This window comes from Rhipicephalus microplus, chromosome 1, assembly GCF_043290135.1.
Source record: "Rhipicephalus microplus isolate Deutch F79 chromosome 1, USDA_Rmic, whole genome shotgun sequence".
NCBI lineage: Eukaryota > Metazoa > Arthropoda > Arachnida > Ixodida > Ixodidae > Rhipicephalus > Rhipicephalus microplus.
In genome coordinates, this window is record NC_134700.1 from 277,216,401 (window position 1) to 277,231,995 (window position 15,595).

The window sequence follows — 15,595 nt, forward strand, 5'->3', positions numbered from 1 at the left end:
TCCATACACTAAGAAGGGTTCAACACTGCACAATTAACGTGTCTACAGGCCTTAGCAAAAAAAAACAAAAAAAAAAAACAAGAAAGTGATCACATGACACGGTACTTCTTCAAACCGGTTCAGACAGCCAATGTGCTGTGCTAGCCACTGTTGACTTTAGAGTGAACACTCGCTATTATTTACAGGCAGGTACTCACCTCGGCTGAAATGTCAAGTTAAATGTTTTTCTTTTTCCCACATATCTGTGTTTCAATGGACCAAGAAAAGCTCTACTGATTAATGTGTATGTACATTCAATAAAAATAATAATAACTTTTACAAAAGCTACCATGCTTACCTTGTTATAAGAGAACAAGAAGCAAAGTATGCTTGGCCTGGATCGTTCTTGTGGATTGCTTATCATTACTGCTGTGTGTATGACAAAATGCGGAATACGCAGGAGTACGTGCAACTGTGAGGAAAGTGTAGACGAAACACACAGAACACGAGATTTAAAAACATCAACAGAAATTTATTAAAAATAACTACGTCTGGATAATTCCATGTTTCATCAAACATCTCAACTAGCATTGAATATACTAAAATATATAAGTACCATATATATAATATAGTAAAATTTTCTGACAAAATAACTTTTCTCTTCTTCATGCCTGGCTCATGCCGTAGTAATATTATAAGAGCACATTTGTTTATTAACTGTCCACAGTGTTTCCATAATTATGGAGAAACACTGCCATCAATAAATATTCTCTTGTGCATTATTCGAGTTACGTCGATAAAATTGTGCGGACAGATTCCAGCGGCAGCACACAGAAAGGGACAGTACTAAATCACTATGTACAACGTCGCATTCACATAAACGCCAACGCTCTTCAATTGCAAGTTCAACAACCCAATTCGTTCAGTTGTTGACATGTCGATGGAGGATGCAATCACTCTGCAAGAGACATAAAATAAAGACAATGTGCACTTCATAATCGGCAGTATATAAAAATGCTAAGTCAAAGCAACAAGCTATGTACATTCAAGAGTGAATAATTGTGAACCACAAGATTTGGCAAAATGATTAATTTATAAACAGTCTGTTGCTGCAGCTGATGATTGCAATGTAAATATAAGAGGTTATGTGCCTGGGCTGTGGATGTACTATACTTAGCTTTTTTTTTTTTTTGAGATTTCACAGTCTAAATCTTTGACACTCTCATACACATCTGTTTCCCCGTTACAATTTTAAACATTGTATATTGCAATACACATAGAAGGTTTAACATCCTGATGCACCTTTTAAGGTCAGAGCTGTTCTTGATATGGCAGGTTATATATTGATCCAAAACCCATCACACCATCGCAGATATTAAAGCACATAAATGCAGCACACATAACATTAAAAGCCAGACTTATAATGAAGCAGGAACAACTGTGTAATATTAAGCCGCATAGGCAAGCACATTCATGGTGCAAAACTAATGGGTTTATGCTCAGGTCGGCAAAATAAAGTGGAACTCGCTCAAGAAATACATTTTCTGCTCTGGACTCACACTCACGAACAAATTACTGATTCAGACTCACGGCTCGATCTGAGTGAGTCTACTCATGAGTGAGTTCGCCGACCTATGGTGTTAGGTCTCAATACACGACCTGACTGCTAAGTAAGCAAACTAGAAAAACTTCAAGGCTTTTTGCATTAATAGACACCTTCACAGATGCACTGTGTTATATGATTGTTAATTACCCGACTTGACTGCTAAGTAAGCAAACTAGAAAAAAAATTAGGGCTTGTTGCATTAATAGACACTTTTACAGATGCACTGTGTTATACAACTGTTAATTACTCATTGGCAACAAAGGACCCAAAGAAAGATAAATAAAGCAAGAAGGCAACATGCAGCCTAGACCTTCTGTATACGCTTTCCACGTTCACTTATATTCCGATTTCTATTATTGTCCTAAATTAATTTTTTTTCACTTTCAGTAGCAGTATTCCTAACTTGGTTTTCAGCAAATAGCCACAAACAGCAGCACTCAAATGTTTCTAAAGAAGCCTAACAAAAGGGCCTTGTAAGTTGAACATACCCTAAAATACGGAGCAAACGCTCTGACCCGAGCGGGAACCTCGTCCATCTTTAGGAAGATCTGAATTAAGTGCCAATGACCAAGCAAGCTCTCCCTCCCCTCCTGCCCCCTGCCCTCCTCCCCTGTGGTAATGCTTTTTTTTTTCAAGGTGAACACAGCTTGTGCTACAAAGAGCCACAAGAAGGAGTACACTAAATACATATCTAATGTTGTTTATAAACTACTTTATAAATAAAGCATTTCATTAGAAACATGAATGGACATGTTTTATCTTTAGCGGCTCTCCTGCAACCATCCTGAATTTCGGACTGGGACCGAGCGAGCACTCCTCTCCCAAATGTGATTGTGTTAGTCATTCATATGGCTATAGCGCACCATGTCAAGGACACAGAAAAGGGAGACATACACACAGCACAGTGTGCATCTCTTCTGTGTTCTTGCCGTAATGTGCTAAAGCCATATGAATGATGAACCCCAACCAACTAGCCTGGCAACACACCTTAGCAAATCTGGTCAAATTATCCTTCACCATTTTACGGTATGCAACACCAGTGTCTGGATTACAATAATAGCTACCAGACAGCGGTGGAAGTAACGAAAAAACTCGTGAAGAAACACAAGCATGACATAAGATATGGTTACAAAGCGCTAGAGGACATTTGATGCTTAAACATGCCCTATTATCCACTACTCTAACCAGTGATGAGGACACAACAAAAAAAAGCAAAGATAAACATTGAGCGGGCAGACACAGAAAACAAAAGAGCTGATACTAACCAGAAGTGGGTACTAACTGGTACGAGTTCACCTGGTGAATGGAACAGAAAGTGAAGAAACGGCCACTGTTAAGCCAAGCACAAGCGAGAGAAGGAGGATTGTGCCCGTAAATCTACCCTCCCTCCACAAAACGTCACAGCAACAGGTGGCAGTACGCATTAACACTTGATGCACACCAGTCTTTTCTTTCCTTTACTATTGTTGTAAAGGAAAGACATGGCACCTCAACATACTTATAGAAGCTATAGAGAGAACAGTAACAAGCACTTACAACAACCAATCAATGAGCAGCAAGCACTTGAGAGTTACTGCTGCGTGCAAGATGGGACCAGTATAATGCAGTGGTGCCTTTCAGTCGGTTTTATTCATATATAGCTTAGAACGGCACCCTACTGACCAATTATCAAAATTTTGAATTATAAAGAGTGATTATAAGGCATGCTAAAGCATGGAACTTCAGATTATTTCCACTGCTTGGCATTCTTGCATGAGCACAAAGATAGCCACATGGTTACGTCACCATGTGACCGACCAAACTGTGGCCATAACACAGACTAAGTACCCCATGAACATATGATCAAGAAGGAGAAGAAAGAAAATCTGAAGAAAATCGATGCATTAACCCAGCCCAGGGTGTGACGCTACAAACAACAAGCTGCAGTGGCTGCCAAAAACACACAAGAGCCGTGCATTAAAACAAGAGCATGGCACAACAGTTCCATGTAGAAAGCAAGTGCAACAATGAGGGCATGCGTGTTGGGCACAAAAAATATAATGTTTTACTGACAGAAGTGGTGGGTACCTAGTATGTGCTTTTGTATAGGCGAAAGGTGCACACACACACACGCAAAAAGAGTAGCTCAGCATAGTAGCCCGTCAGCACTCAAGTGATTCACTGCCAAGTTTTACAGTGGCGAAGAGAATCCATCCACACATTAATAATGCCCCATTTTATGTTTACTGAAGATCACTGAGCCAACACTGGTGCAATGAAAAGCAACATCAGCGGTCAGTAGCACAAAATTACAGACATACAGATAAAAAAGTTTTGTCATTTTTACTTGTTTGTTCAAGAAATTTCCTTGAATCTGTGAAGTGATCTGCCAAAACTCTAAATTCATGCAGAATAGCAATGGTGAGCAATGCATTTGGTCGTACCCATTTTCAACTCGAGCAGTTTTTCTCAGTAAGCAACGGATTTTCTTTCTGTAATATACACTGATAAAGAAGATACTTTTAATGTTGAAAAATGCAGTTACACACATTAACTTATATAATAACAGAATAGAAAGTTGGGCGAGTTGGTGTATATTCATATTAAAAGAAAAGCGGCGCACAAAAAGACGGAGACAAAGAAGAGAACCACACACAGCGCTGTGTGTGGTTCTCTTCTTTGTCTCCGTCTTTTTGTGCGCCGCTTTTCTTTTAATATGATTAACTTATATACTTTTGCAATGAAAAAGAATACCTGGTCTAATCAGATTTGAAAGTACCAATAGTTTGATACGGAGCACAACAACTAAAGAAGGAAGTGTGCTAAGCACCGAGAAAACACGAGAAAGTCTAGCTCTGTACTTGGTTTGTGCTTCAAGTCCACTTAGTTGAATGAAGACTAATGCTACTGACTACATCACATGGTACCATTGCCAAGCCATCTGTCATAATTTCAGCCTCCATATGCAATGTTTGCTCTTGCAAATTTCAATTTCTTTTCATCTTCAATTTTTGCGGAAAGTGGCTGTCGTATGGCACAATCTATCTTTCATCACATTCAATAAGTTAGATGAATTAATTATGAGACTTCTAACCCTTTATTGTTTGAATTATGAAACCTCAGAATAAAATAAGAGTTTAATTTTACAGCTTTAAACAGCAACCTTTAATTGATTCTGTAGTTAATTTATCTAACATGCAACTTTAATGCATACTCTTAGGTATGTTGCGAATTCTCAATGTGCCACAGAAGCAAGTAATTAGCGACGAAAACTGCACTTCAGAAGTACATAACATGTCATGTCGCAGTTCTTGAGTGTGTACACACCAAGTAAACAATATTATTGAATATAAAACTTACGTTACCCAGGCGAGCAAGAACAAAGAAGTGAAAGCTGCTGCACACGCTTCGTGATCTTCACCATAAGCTACAAAACTTAGTTCTAGCATAGAATACCTTACACAAGACAGTTCTAGCTTTCTCATGCTGAAAGCTAAGTTCTCCACGAGTACCTGACAACCGGCCTTAAACGTGTCAAACACTTTGTGACATTGTTCGAAGTTTTTCGCTATGTTGCAAATTAACGACACTCCACAGTAAAGGGTTAATGCTGCATATAATCGGGTGAAAAGGTGGATATCAATAAAGCACTCAACTGTTACAGTATGTAATGACTGGTGTTATTTTAAATGGATTGAATTAACTGTACCAAACAATAAAAATCTAACAAGACTTACGGTAGCCAGAGAGTAACACTAAGCGAACTTTTCAAGTAATTACCAGTGACAGTGGACATATGCCATGAGATGTTCTGTAGGTGTACCCTTTCAATATGGAACACTCTCTAAGGCCCCCTCAATGCAAAGTTCAAGAGTCGGAGAAACCATTTGGCATTGCATGGATCTATCAAATTAAACTACAAGATGCAAAAATGACTTTTTCATGTGCAAATTAAGATAATTTTAATGCTGGGTCACCAAATAAACTGAAGTGGGTCCACATGCATAACACAGCAATTTTGACAGACTCATGCACGTTACTAATAAAGATTAGACCGAAACCTCATGCCCCCTTCTTCTTCCTTCTTTGGAGGAAGAATACAGCAGACACAGTGTACAAGTGCACGGTGCATTTGGCCTCATCCCCGAGCATTGCCAGTGCGAACTCCTATATTTTCTCCTTGCTACTTACAATATCTGGACAGCAGCAGGTAATCCAGAGGGGAAAAAATGACAATGACAAACTGTCAGAACTCGAGATAACATTAGCCTTCATAAAGAAGATAGCTGCGACATTGCACATTACAAGGAAATACAAGAGAAAGACATGATGGCAAATTTCACAGTGCGAGAATGTAGGAAAAAAGTGGGACAGAATAGAAAAAGAACCCAGACCAACTAACCCAAGCTTCTGCACTTGCAAAAAAGAAAGACATTAAACATTGTATTTAGTTGATAAATTAAATTTGTTTCAACCTTTTAGATTTCTGGACTAAGCAACTTTAAGATCCTCGAATATTCAATGAAAAGTGAGCTATGAACAGCAAGCTAAATAGCATCCAGTACAAGCTCTGCAGCCATTCCATCACCCTCCAATCATTCTAATAAACAAAGGAAGACTCGCACAAAGCTACGTTCCACGAGAAGGACTGTTCGTCTGAGACAAACTGCTACAAGTCCATCCCTAGCATTTTATATGCTTTGTTCATGCCATGTTTATAGGAACGAGAAAATTTTTCTAAGCAAACACAAACAAACAAACAGAAGCATAATGCCTTATCACACCACATTAGTTGTCTAAATGCAGCCAAAGTGATGACTGGTGTTGCTCACAAATACACAATAAAGAAGCCTGACCCTAATCAAAATGTGCAGAAAACTTCTACAAGGAATAATAAAGCCAAGCAATCACGAGAACAGGTTTTAAGAGTTACACGAGAGAATCAATCTTACCAGGAGATGACGACATGTCCGTCTGAGATGAGTCACTAAATAGCACCCGGTCACTGCGCTCTTTGAGATGCGGGCCAACGAACTGCAAAATTGCAACAATGCATGCAATTTACTCTTCCAAATAGAGCATGCACGAGGCGTTTAAGGAACAGTAACTCACAGGAAGTTGAAGCAGTAACGTGCAGCCAAACACAACCAAAAGGTGGGCCAACTGGAAGACAGTTGCAGGTTTATTACATGATGATCACTGCACTTCTGAATTGTACTTACTACTGGAAGCACTAATCTTTCAATTGTACGAAAAGCAGTAAAAGACTGGTCTTGCGTGTGGTCTACACTAGTTTTGAGACTAGCACAGCTGAATGTTTGTGCACGTGACAGCCTTGAAACTAGTGTAGATCACATACGCAACCATACAACTGTGTCTGGATCTAGAAACGTTTCCACAAGAAAACGACCAGGTTATAAACTGTGTGGTAATTTCTACAGGATAATCTATGTAACACACTGATCGTATTGGCACTACACAAAGAAAAAAAGAGCCAGCAGTGGTTACAAGCAGATAAAGTTGGTGCATAACATTACACAGAACCCTGGAAAATATTTACCTGCTTAGAGTTAACTCTGTAACTGAACAAGAACTAGACTGTAATTAATTATAGAGAGCCCAACTTACATTACAGAGGAAATTAAGAGAGGTTACATTTCATTGAAAGTGCATGGAGTGTTTCAGCATAAATGTTTTTGGCATGAATATCGGCTTAGCAGCGGTGTAAAAGTCCAAATAAAAAGTGAGGTTCTTTCTTCAAAAATACAGGAACTTCAAGTGATGAATAAATTTCCCAGTCCAGCTGTATCTCAAAAACTGTTACTGTTCTTCCATGTTAGGCACAGCCCTTGACATAAACAGTTAACCCAATCTACCCATGCACAGTCTCAAAGTTCATTGTCCACAGATCTGAATACATGGCACATAAACAACTTCAAATTACAAATGCACATTGCACAACTGTCAATATGCAAATATGCAATTAGTAAGATCAAACAGAATCTGGAAAGCAGTCATTGATCGGATCAGCCAACTCTAGACACTGACCAAATATCTATATTCACACACAGAAAGAGTACCTATTTTTGATGTTCTGCTACCCGAATGTATTCTACTCCTGTATTCTTCTACCAGAACACACAAGACAAACTACAGAAAAACAAGTATTCACCTCTACACCATGAAGACAGTCTAGGATAGTCCACGTCAAATAAGCATGGCCAATGCAGCATTACATTTAATTCATTACACCCATGTTAACTCTACATTTGATGACACAAGGTCTAAAAAAAGGCATGCTAGTATACGAAACCATATTGGTAAGGCATAAGTTGCACCATCTTGGATGATTCCAAAAGGTGAAAACACACCAGGTATAGATTGAAGCCCAAGTACAGGAGCCCGAAGAGGGCCACTCCAACGTACACAGCCCAGTGAGATGGAAGATTCTCGTGCACAAAGTTGCTCACAAAGTACAAGTTGATGCTAATCACAACCATCGACAGCAGACTGGCACCTATTTTGGTCAACCTGCAGCAGAAAGCAAAACCAAAAGTGCAGTGACGTTGGTCCTTGAGCAATGCTTGCAGCATCTGAGATGAAGTAACATTGATACACACACAACTTTTTTTTTTCCTTAGAGAGCAGTGCTAAGAATGCAGAAGTCTGTCAAGTTGTCACACTAACACTTGTACATAGCATGCACCTCAGCACTGATTTATAAGTAAATGCTGCTTTTGACTGCATTCTCTTAAATTAATGTGCATTTTTGAATACCAGTAACCTGAACCCTGCTGACTGCATTTAAAGCACGTCTACCTTTAGCTGGCACCCTTGGAAAACAAATATTTAAAAAAAAATCGACATAAACCATCCTGTAATAAACATCCATGTTTCACTATAAAATTAAAAAACTAAATTTGATATGTGTTGCCGAAGATTTTGTCATGGTAAATAGATATGTGTTTGCATTACAGATGTCATATATACGCTGAATGAAAAAATCAAAAGAGCACGAACTGGAATGCTTTCTTTTTTGCCACATTCCCTGCATGATGTGGTTTACGGCATAACCTCGGCATGTACACCCACAATGTCTTTGGTAATCACATACACAAAGCTGTGTAATAAACTAACTCTAAAAGGGCTCTGCAACGCCTTCCCAAACAATGATAAAATGGCCTCACTATCGGAGTTTATTGTGTCATGAACCAGCTGCCTCAAAAACTTTAAAATCTGAAAATCTGTCAAGTACGAATGTAGTTGCAGGGGTTCGTTGCAGCTACAAGGGCTTTCTCTCTCCTTGCATCACAGTGAGAACGCTACAAAGGTGAGGCAGTGGAGGAGGATGAAATGTAGCACTATCTTTTTTTTTTTTCTTTGACAAACACATGACCAATGTATATTCATTGCACACGGTTTACCTCCCGCGCCGCAATGTGCCACGGTGTGGGCACGTTACCGGACCCCCCAGCGGTAGCAATAATTATGATATTCACAGCGTTCAAACCAGCCAAACGCACTGTATTCTGGGTAGTATATAGCATCACTTGGATATATAGCATCATTCGTTGAGAAGAATAAGCGATTTCTAGCCGACTTAGAACATTCATTCTGACTTCCCTGCCACACGCTGCACTATAAATGAGCCCCACTTCAGCTTGGCAGCATTTTCTGACCATGTTCAAAAAGTGCTGCAAGGCCCCTTTCAAAAATATTCTATTTAAAGCAGCTCAACCAGTGTTTCGCTTGACTATGACAATATGGAATACAAAAGAGAGCTCACGCCGCCCCGCATGATGTCTAAGCTTTGTAAAAACAGTTCGTACGTTCCGTTCCTGAACTCGCCCATGAATGCCGCTGACGTCGTGAAGGTCAGGGTGGGGATGAGAGCAAAGGGAAGTTGCAGGCTCATGAGTGCATTGAGCAGGTCATTCATCCCAGAAAGCTGCTCTATGTTGCCAAAGACCGCGCACAAGATGGTGGGCGCGATGGCGATTAGCCGCGTGATCAGCACTCGCATCCACCGGCTGATGGGCAGGTTTAGGAACCCCTGCAATTCGCAAACAAGTCATTTGTTCACTCAGCAGTAAACCACCAACGTTGGTACATAAAAGTAAGTGCGTTCACCTGAGTAGCCGAGCGGTGCCCTCAATTCCTTATGTTTTGGCTAAGGTATTGGACAAGTAGGCAACATTTCTTGTCTTTGCCTGTCTATACTTAGCCAATGATACTAGAGGACATCACCTGGCAAAGATATTGGAGCTCACTCACATAAGGAAAAATATATTTTGCTCCGAGGGCTCGCTCGGACTCTGACTGACTAAGCTTTTGCTCAATCTTACTCAAATTCATCAGTGTGTTACTCGGCCAGACCCAGACCCATGGCTTGCCCTGAGTCTGAGTTAGCCCGAGTGAGACGACTCAAGAGTCTGTTAGAGTAAAACTAGCTTTTTTTAATCATAGTGTGAATGCTTTTAAACATAAATATGTCATATATTTGGTGCTCCATGATATACTTTTCGAACTTGTGTACTTGTGTCTTCAAATGCGAGTTATCAGTGGTTTCAATCTAGTAAGCACAATTTTATCAAATACGTGACTCACAGGAGATAATTTTATCAAGAACTTGGTGCCAAAAAGTTTGTGGGGTGAAGCATCTTCTCAGCTCAGGCCTCTGATCAATAAATATTAAGTGGCACATTTATGCTATTGCATTGAGACATGTGGATAGACTTTGGACTATAAATGCAAGCTGATATAAAGCTGATAGTAATGCTGGTGAGGAGTAAATAAGACCACAGGTTGGCAATAAAAGTTAACACTCACCAAGATTTCCTCAACTGGACTCACTTGGACTCAAACTCACCAAGAACTCATCCGGACTGACTCAGACTACGCACCTGATCTGAGTTTAGTTTGAGTGGGTCGACTGATGAGTGGTTGTGCCAAGTGATGCTACCTATATGATGGTTCTGTTAGAACAGAACTATTTTATTAAGTAGTAGTTTTTCTAAAAAGTAACAGACTTACGTGGTTTGTGGAATAACAATTAGAAAGAATAAAATTTAACAGTTCATCCCAATTTCTGTTCAATGATGGAAGGAAAGAATAAGAAATAAAGAAAACCACAAAAGCCTACACAAGGAGGGCTAGCCCAGCAAAACACACTCATCAGCCAGCAGTAGCAGAAGTTGACGATGCCAGGTTCGTCACAGTATGCTGACACAAAAGCGGAGCACTCTATACTGTACGAGCCACATTGCCTTGACACAAGCGCATTTGCACGTGTGCGGCATCCCTCCTATGTGTAATTTCATGGAACCGCGTTGTTTTCGATATTTCTTATTGATATTTTTTTCAATTTAATGCATAAAAAAAATGATGCACTGCTAATTTTCATTCTTTCTGATTGTTATGCCACCATATGCATTAAAATCAGACAATTTTTAACAAAAATACTGCCAAAAAAATAGGTAAGTTTTAAAAAGAATCACCCTATACAAGACAGCAATATTATAACAGGCACGACTGCTTTTTGTAACAGCAGCAATTGAGTGCTACATGAACGAACAATTTGTGATAATAGTAATATGTTCCACTACCTCCATGATGAATTGGCCTGAGTAGGTTCCAGTCATTGTGGAGCTCTGTCCAGCAGCTAGAATACCAATGGCCCAGACGTACAGTGGGAACATGCCAAATGCACAGCCCAGGTAGACACCCTGTGGTAACATACGAAGCAACAGCGACATTATTGTGAAACAGCACCAGCAAAAATATCAAGTTACTTCAATAATGATAAAAATGACTTTGCACATTTTTTTAATATTATTATTTAAAAAGCCACAAATTATGACCAGTACTTGAAGTACGTGTACATTACACAAGATAACAAAACCACTGGCAACAAAAGGAAGCATCTGAACTGAGTTTATATATTGACTGCAAGCACCACTGATGATAATACGCAATACTTGGCTGTTCGCTGCTCCATTTTTTACATACAAAAATAAAAAAAATTTCATTTAAGGCTATTCTTGTATTACAGTACCACACTTATATTAGATGCTAAAAGTTAAGGGTTCTAAAATTTCTAGATGCTTCCTTCATTTAGTAATCAAGAAGCAATCGCAGTACAATGACAAAGGCTACCTAACAGGAAACAGTAACAATTGAAAGTTACACAAGCTCAAAAAGATGCACAATACGTAAGTGCACAGCTTATGCATGGAACTAAGACCAGACTGCACCTGTACAGGAATCTAAAAATTTGAAGATCAAGGGATTCATAGACAGCAAGCAGATCTGTTAGGTACACACTGAATTTAATGAAAATAAAAACTTGAAGTCACTCACACCCTTGTATATGTCCACATCCACAGGATCTGTGTTGTTCTGATAAAATTAAAAGAAGGATAAGAACACAAAAATCGCCACACCTGATTCTAGTTGCACTGCCACTGTTGTCCACTTACATGAAAGACGTGCTGGAACTCAGTTCCCATACACTGATTCCTCTGAAAACAAGAAAAATAAAACACATTTGCAGAGCGGCAAGGTTGGAAAAGCCTCAACTCTACTGCATAAAAATGCTACAAGTACAGTTTTCAGAATGCTCTCATCTCCCAAAAGAAGCTTTAATGGCAGAGTATTGCACGGAATGGCAATAATGACACAGTAAGTATTATTAGCATTTCATGCGTCAATAATCATGAAATATCTCGAAGGAGAGTGCTTATTCACCTTTAAAAATGCAACCAACAACGTATACCATATTTATTCGAATGTCGCACGCATTTTTTTTCCCACTTTTTGCTATGTGAAGTCAACCCTCACATTACAATTGAATACCTGAATTCAAGTTGTCTAAAAAGTTTAATGATGCAGACAAGTCTTACATTTCGGTTATTTTTATTGGGATATAAGGACTCTCTCAGCTGGACTTTGCCGCCGGCGTTGGCGTCGCCCACCATATATGTATATGTATTTATATATACATATATGAAAATGCAAGAAATAAAAAACCCACAAAAACACTCTGGCGCACGGAATCGAACGTGGGACCTCAGCGTCGTGAAAGCGAGGGGTTAAACACTGAGCCACACTGGAGCACGTCCTTCACCCGTCAAACGGCAAGGTATTTATATCTACCACTTACCGCTGCTCACAAGCATCTCGGGGGGGATCGTGTTTTCAGCATTACCAGCGAGATGGCGTAATGAGCACGCGTCGCCACGCCACATTGCGTGGCAGCCCCCTCTCTAATCTCCTACGCGTACTTTGCCTGGGTTAGAGAAGGGGAGCCGCGCTCTCTCGTGTGCCCTTATCTCGCGGTGGCAAGGAGGGGAGGATCGTATGTCTTGCCTGCCCTCGGGCTTTACCTGGAACGATTCTGCTGTAATTACCGGGTGCACAAAGGTCACTGCAATCATTGCAGTCTTCGTTTGCGAAAAGGGCGCGCTTTTCAGACACATCGAAGTAACAGATGAGACGCTTATTAGCGTGCATCCGCACCTGATAGTACGTCTTGTGCGTCATTTGTGCGTGAGAAACGCGGGGTATGTTTCGATCTGCTTTCCATTCTGCATGTGACCTTTCAATTTATTGCTATCACGTTCGTTGTTTCGCCTTTGCGGCAAGGCTGTGTCTTTCTTTTTTTTCTTCCTAGAAGTTGCCCCTCCCGTTGTAATTGTGGTTGCATTACAATGAGTCAATACGGTACATCTTCAACGCATCACAGGTACAGGGAAATACCGAGTATACTTTCAGCATAGCCTCTTTCAGGCTTTAGCCTACAAGCAGCCACTATCGAGTTCAGCCTCATTTAGTGAAAGTTTACTGTTGACACAAAGCTTAATGGGCCCATGCGTGATGTGTGCTCTCTTAGGACACACTGTATGCAAAGAGAACATTGGTAAAGAACTTTTCATCAACACTCACAATGTCGAGATTCGTGCGGCCATAGAGTCCGTGAGCAAAGACGCCCATGACGAAGATATTGATGATGAAGGAAACAAGGAGAGCTATGCAGGCCTCAATAAAGAAGTACTTGTTGGCTTCCCGCACTTGGACCTTGTCGGTACGGTCTACAGCCCGGGACTGAAACACAAGCACACCCGAAGCATTGTGCAACATATTCACTCTATACTCGGTGACAACTTATCTTGACAGTGGAAAAAAAGGCTACAGAGAAAGGGCTTCTGCTCATTTGCGTTGATCTGCAAGTAGTATGGCAGGGTCCAATCGATTTCGGTTTTGCTCCCTTGCATCATTACCGCATTCGTTAAGTCATGTACACAAAAAATGATAATGGCAGAGATAATTTGATTGTTTATTGTACATTTGAGCGTCATATTATGAATATATTTTTTTTGGAAAACTAATTCGCCCATTTGCGGCGGCACACTGACCCACTACGTCACATACGTCATGTTTTTTAAGGGAAACAGGCACGCTGAAAAGGCAGTGCTGTATAGGAAACGAAAAAAAAAAAGGCATTCTTACAAAGTGAACAATCACTGTATCTTACCTTCGACTTGCCAGAACTGTTTGAGTCTCAGAATAGAAATAAAGTAGCATTTATTTCAGCAAGGCAAATGAGATAGTTATCAGTAAACATAATTACTATTTTCTGGTCGGGAAGCAGGCATGTGTTTCAGTTATGTAACTTCCATACTACTGTTAAGAAAAGTTGTCACTGTGAATAATACACTACGGTAAGTCAAGCGGCAGTTTCTGCCAGCAAATCGCAGTCTCTAAAATATTGATGCTTTCAATATGTTGAACAGTAAGAAGACTCTTTTTCTTTACAGCACGAAAGTATTCAATTTTATGGATGAAGATTGACTGAACAAAAAAAAAAAATGTTTTGCACTGTCATGTGCGGTTTCAAAAGGTGTTAACATTAGCAGATATGCATAGTAGCATACTGAATGTGCTTTTTCAGAAATAAAGAATTTGAGTAAGAGATGAGTTGTCTATTTTTGTATGATTGATGGCAATATAACCATGTAAGCAGGCACTCTATGGGGAGAGATGCCAACAGTGTACAGAGTCACTCAGTTGCACAAGCGGCAATCCCCAGAAGTGAATAAGCATGGAGGCATTACCTTTTTTTTCCATCAGTCTAGCCTATTATGCTTTAGCTTCTCACTGCTGGTGCCAGATTTGTTTGAATCTATTCAGTTTGGCACTAGTTCCCATGGAAGCTTTTAGATTGTGCTGTATGTAAATAAAATCTGTCATCTGATCAAATCAGCTGATGGTATGCCTATTATCTCCAAACACAACACTCGCCTCTGCTGCTGCTGAAGATGAAACCTTAACTTATCTGACAGCATGGAGTTCGAATATACATTGTGCACTGTAAATTTTGTTCTTCCTTTTTCATCTGTCAACAAACTCCTCACAAAGCACTTCAGACAATGAGCACCACTGAACACCAAGACAGCCATGGGATGTAGCTATTCAAAGCTATCACAGTAAAACATAAAGCTGGAGCCTGTCCTGTCAGGCAACTGGTTAGAGACACTATCAAGAAATAATCAGACATGTTGACACGTACCTTAACAAGTGCAGAGTGGAGGTACAAATTGTGTGGCATGATGACTGCACCCACAATGCCTACTGCCTGCAATAGGGCCCGGCTGTCGCAATGTGAGCACCAGGGGACAAATAGGCCCTCCACCACCCTCACTTGGTCCGGGGCCACCCGCACATACTGCAGTGGCAGGCATACTTTGTCAAGTGCTGTTGCACCAGTTTAGATACAGGTACATACAACTTCCACACTAAGCAGTAAAGTTGTACGAAAGCAGTGACAATACACTGAGAGTGTTTAGTCAAGATAGCCGATTTTAAAAATTTTATTCTATTTAGAGCTTTCATTTCTTGTTTCGGGAAAAACAATGCGATTGCCAAAGCAAAACCAGTCTGTGCTTAAAATAGGTCCCTTTGATGAAAGTTCTTTTCATAGAATAATCGAACTCACTTTTGAAGACTAGCCTGACTTATATTATTCTATTATGT

General features: G+C 40.1%; 1 protein-coding gene across 8 annotated transcripts in view; it reads right to left on the reverse strand.

Moving 5' to 3' along the window:
• Nucleotides 1-490: 490 nt before the first annotated feature.
• Nucleotides 491-15,595, reverse strand: part of Mvl (solute carrier family member malvolio) — a 30,564-nt gene continuing 15,459 nt past the window's right edge. For 4 of the 8 annotated variants that reach the window (XR_012895359.1, XR_012895357.1, XR_012895358.1 and 1 more), the window contains exons 8-19: nucleotides 15,132-15,287; nucleotides 13,508-13,666; nucleotides 12,043-12,084; nucleotides 11,924-11,962; nucleotides 11,170-11,289; nucleotides 9,394-9,617; nucleotides 7,936-8,095; nucleotides 6,677-6,727; nucleotides 6,517-6,598; nucleotides 4,009-4,068; nucleotides 2,851-2,881; nucleotides 794-937 (exon numbers count right to left, since the gene is read on the reverse strand). Coding sequence is in view for 4 of the 8 variants with exons in the window: in XM_075895471.1 (XP_075751586.1) it covers nucleotides 4,034-4,068; nucleotides 6,517-6,598; nucleotides 6,677-6,727; nucleotides 7,936-8,095; nucleotides 9,394-9,617; nucleotides 11,170-11,289; nucleotides 11,924-11,962; nucleotides 12,043-12,084; nucleotides 13,508-13,666; nucleotides 15,132-15,287 (1,068 nt within the window). In the remaining 4 variants the exon portion in view is untranslated. Of the gene's footprint in view, nucleotides 938-2,850; nucleotides 2,882-4,008; nucleotides 4,069-6,516; nucleotides 6,599-6,676; nucleotides 6,728-7,935; nucleotides 8,096-9,393; nucleotides 9,618-11,169; nucleotides 11,290-11,923; nucleotides 11,963-12,042; nucleotides 12,085-13,507; nucleotides 13,667-15,131; nucleotides 15,288-15,595 lie in introns of all 8 variants that reach the window. The other 4 variants (XM_075895487.1, XM_075895479.1, XM_075895471.1 and 1 more) reach the window with 3 other exon arrangements.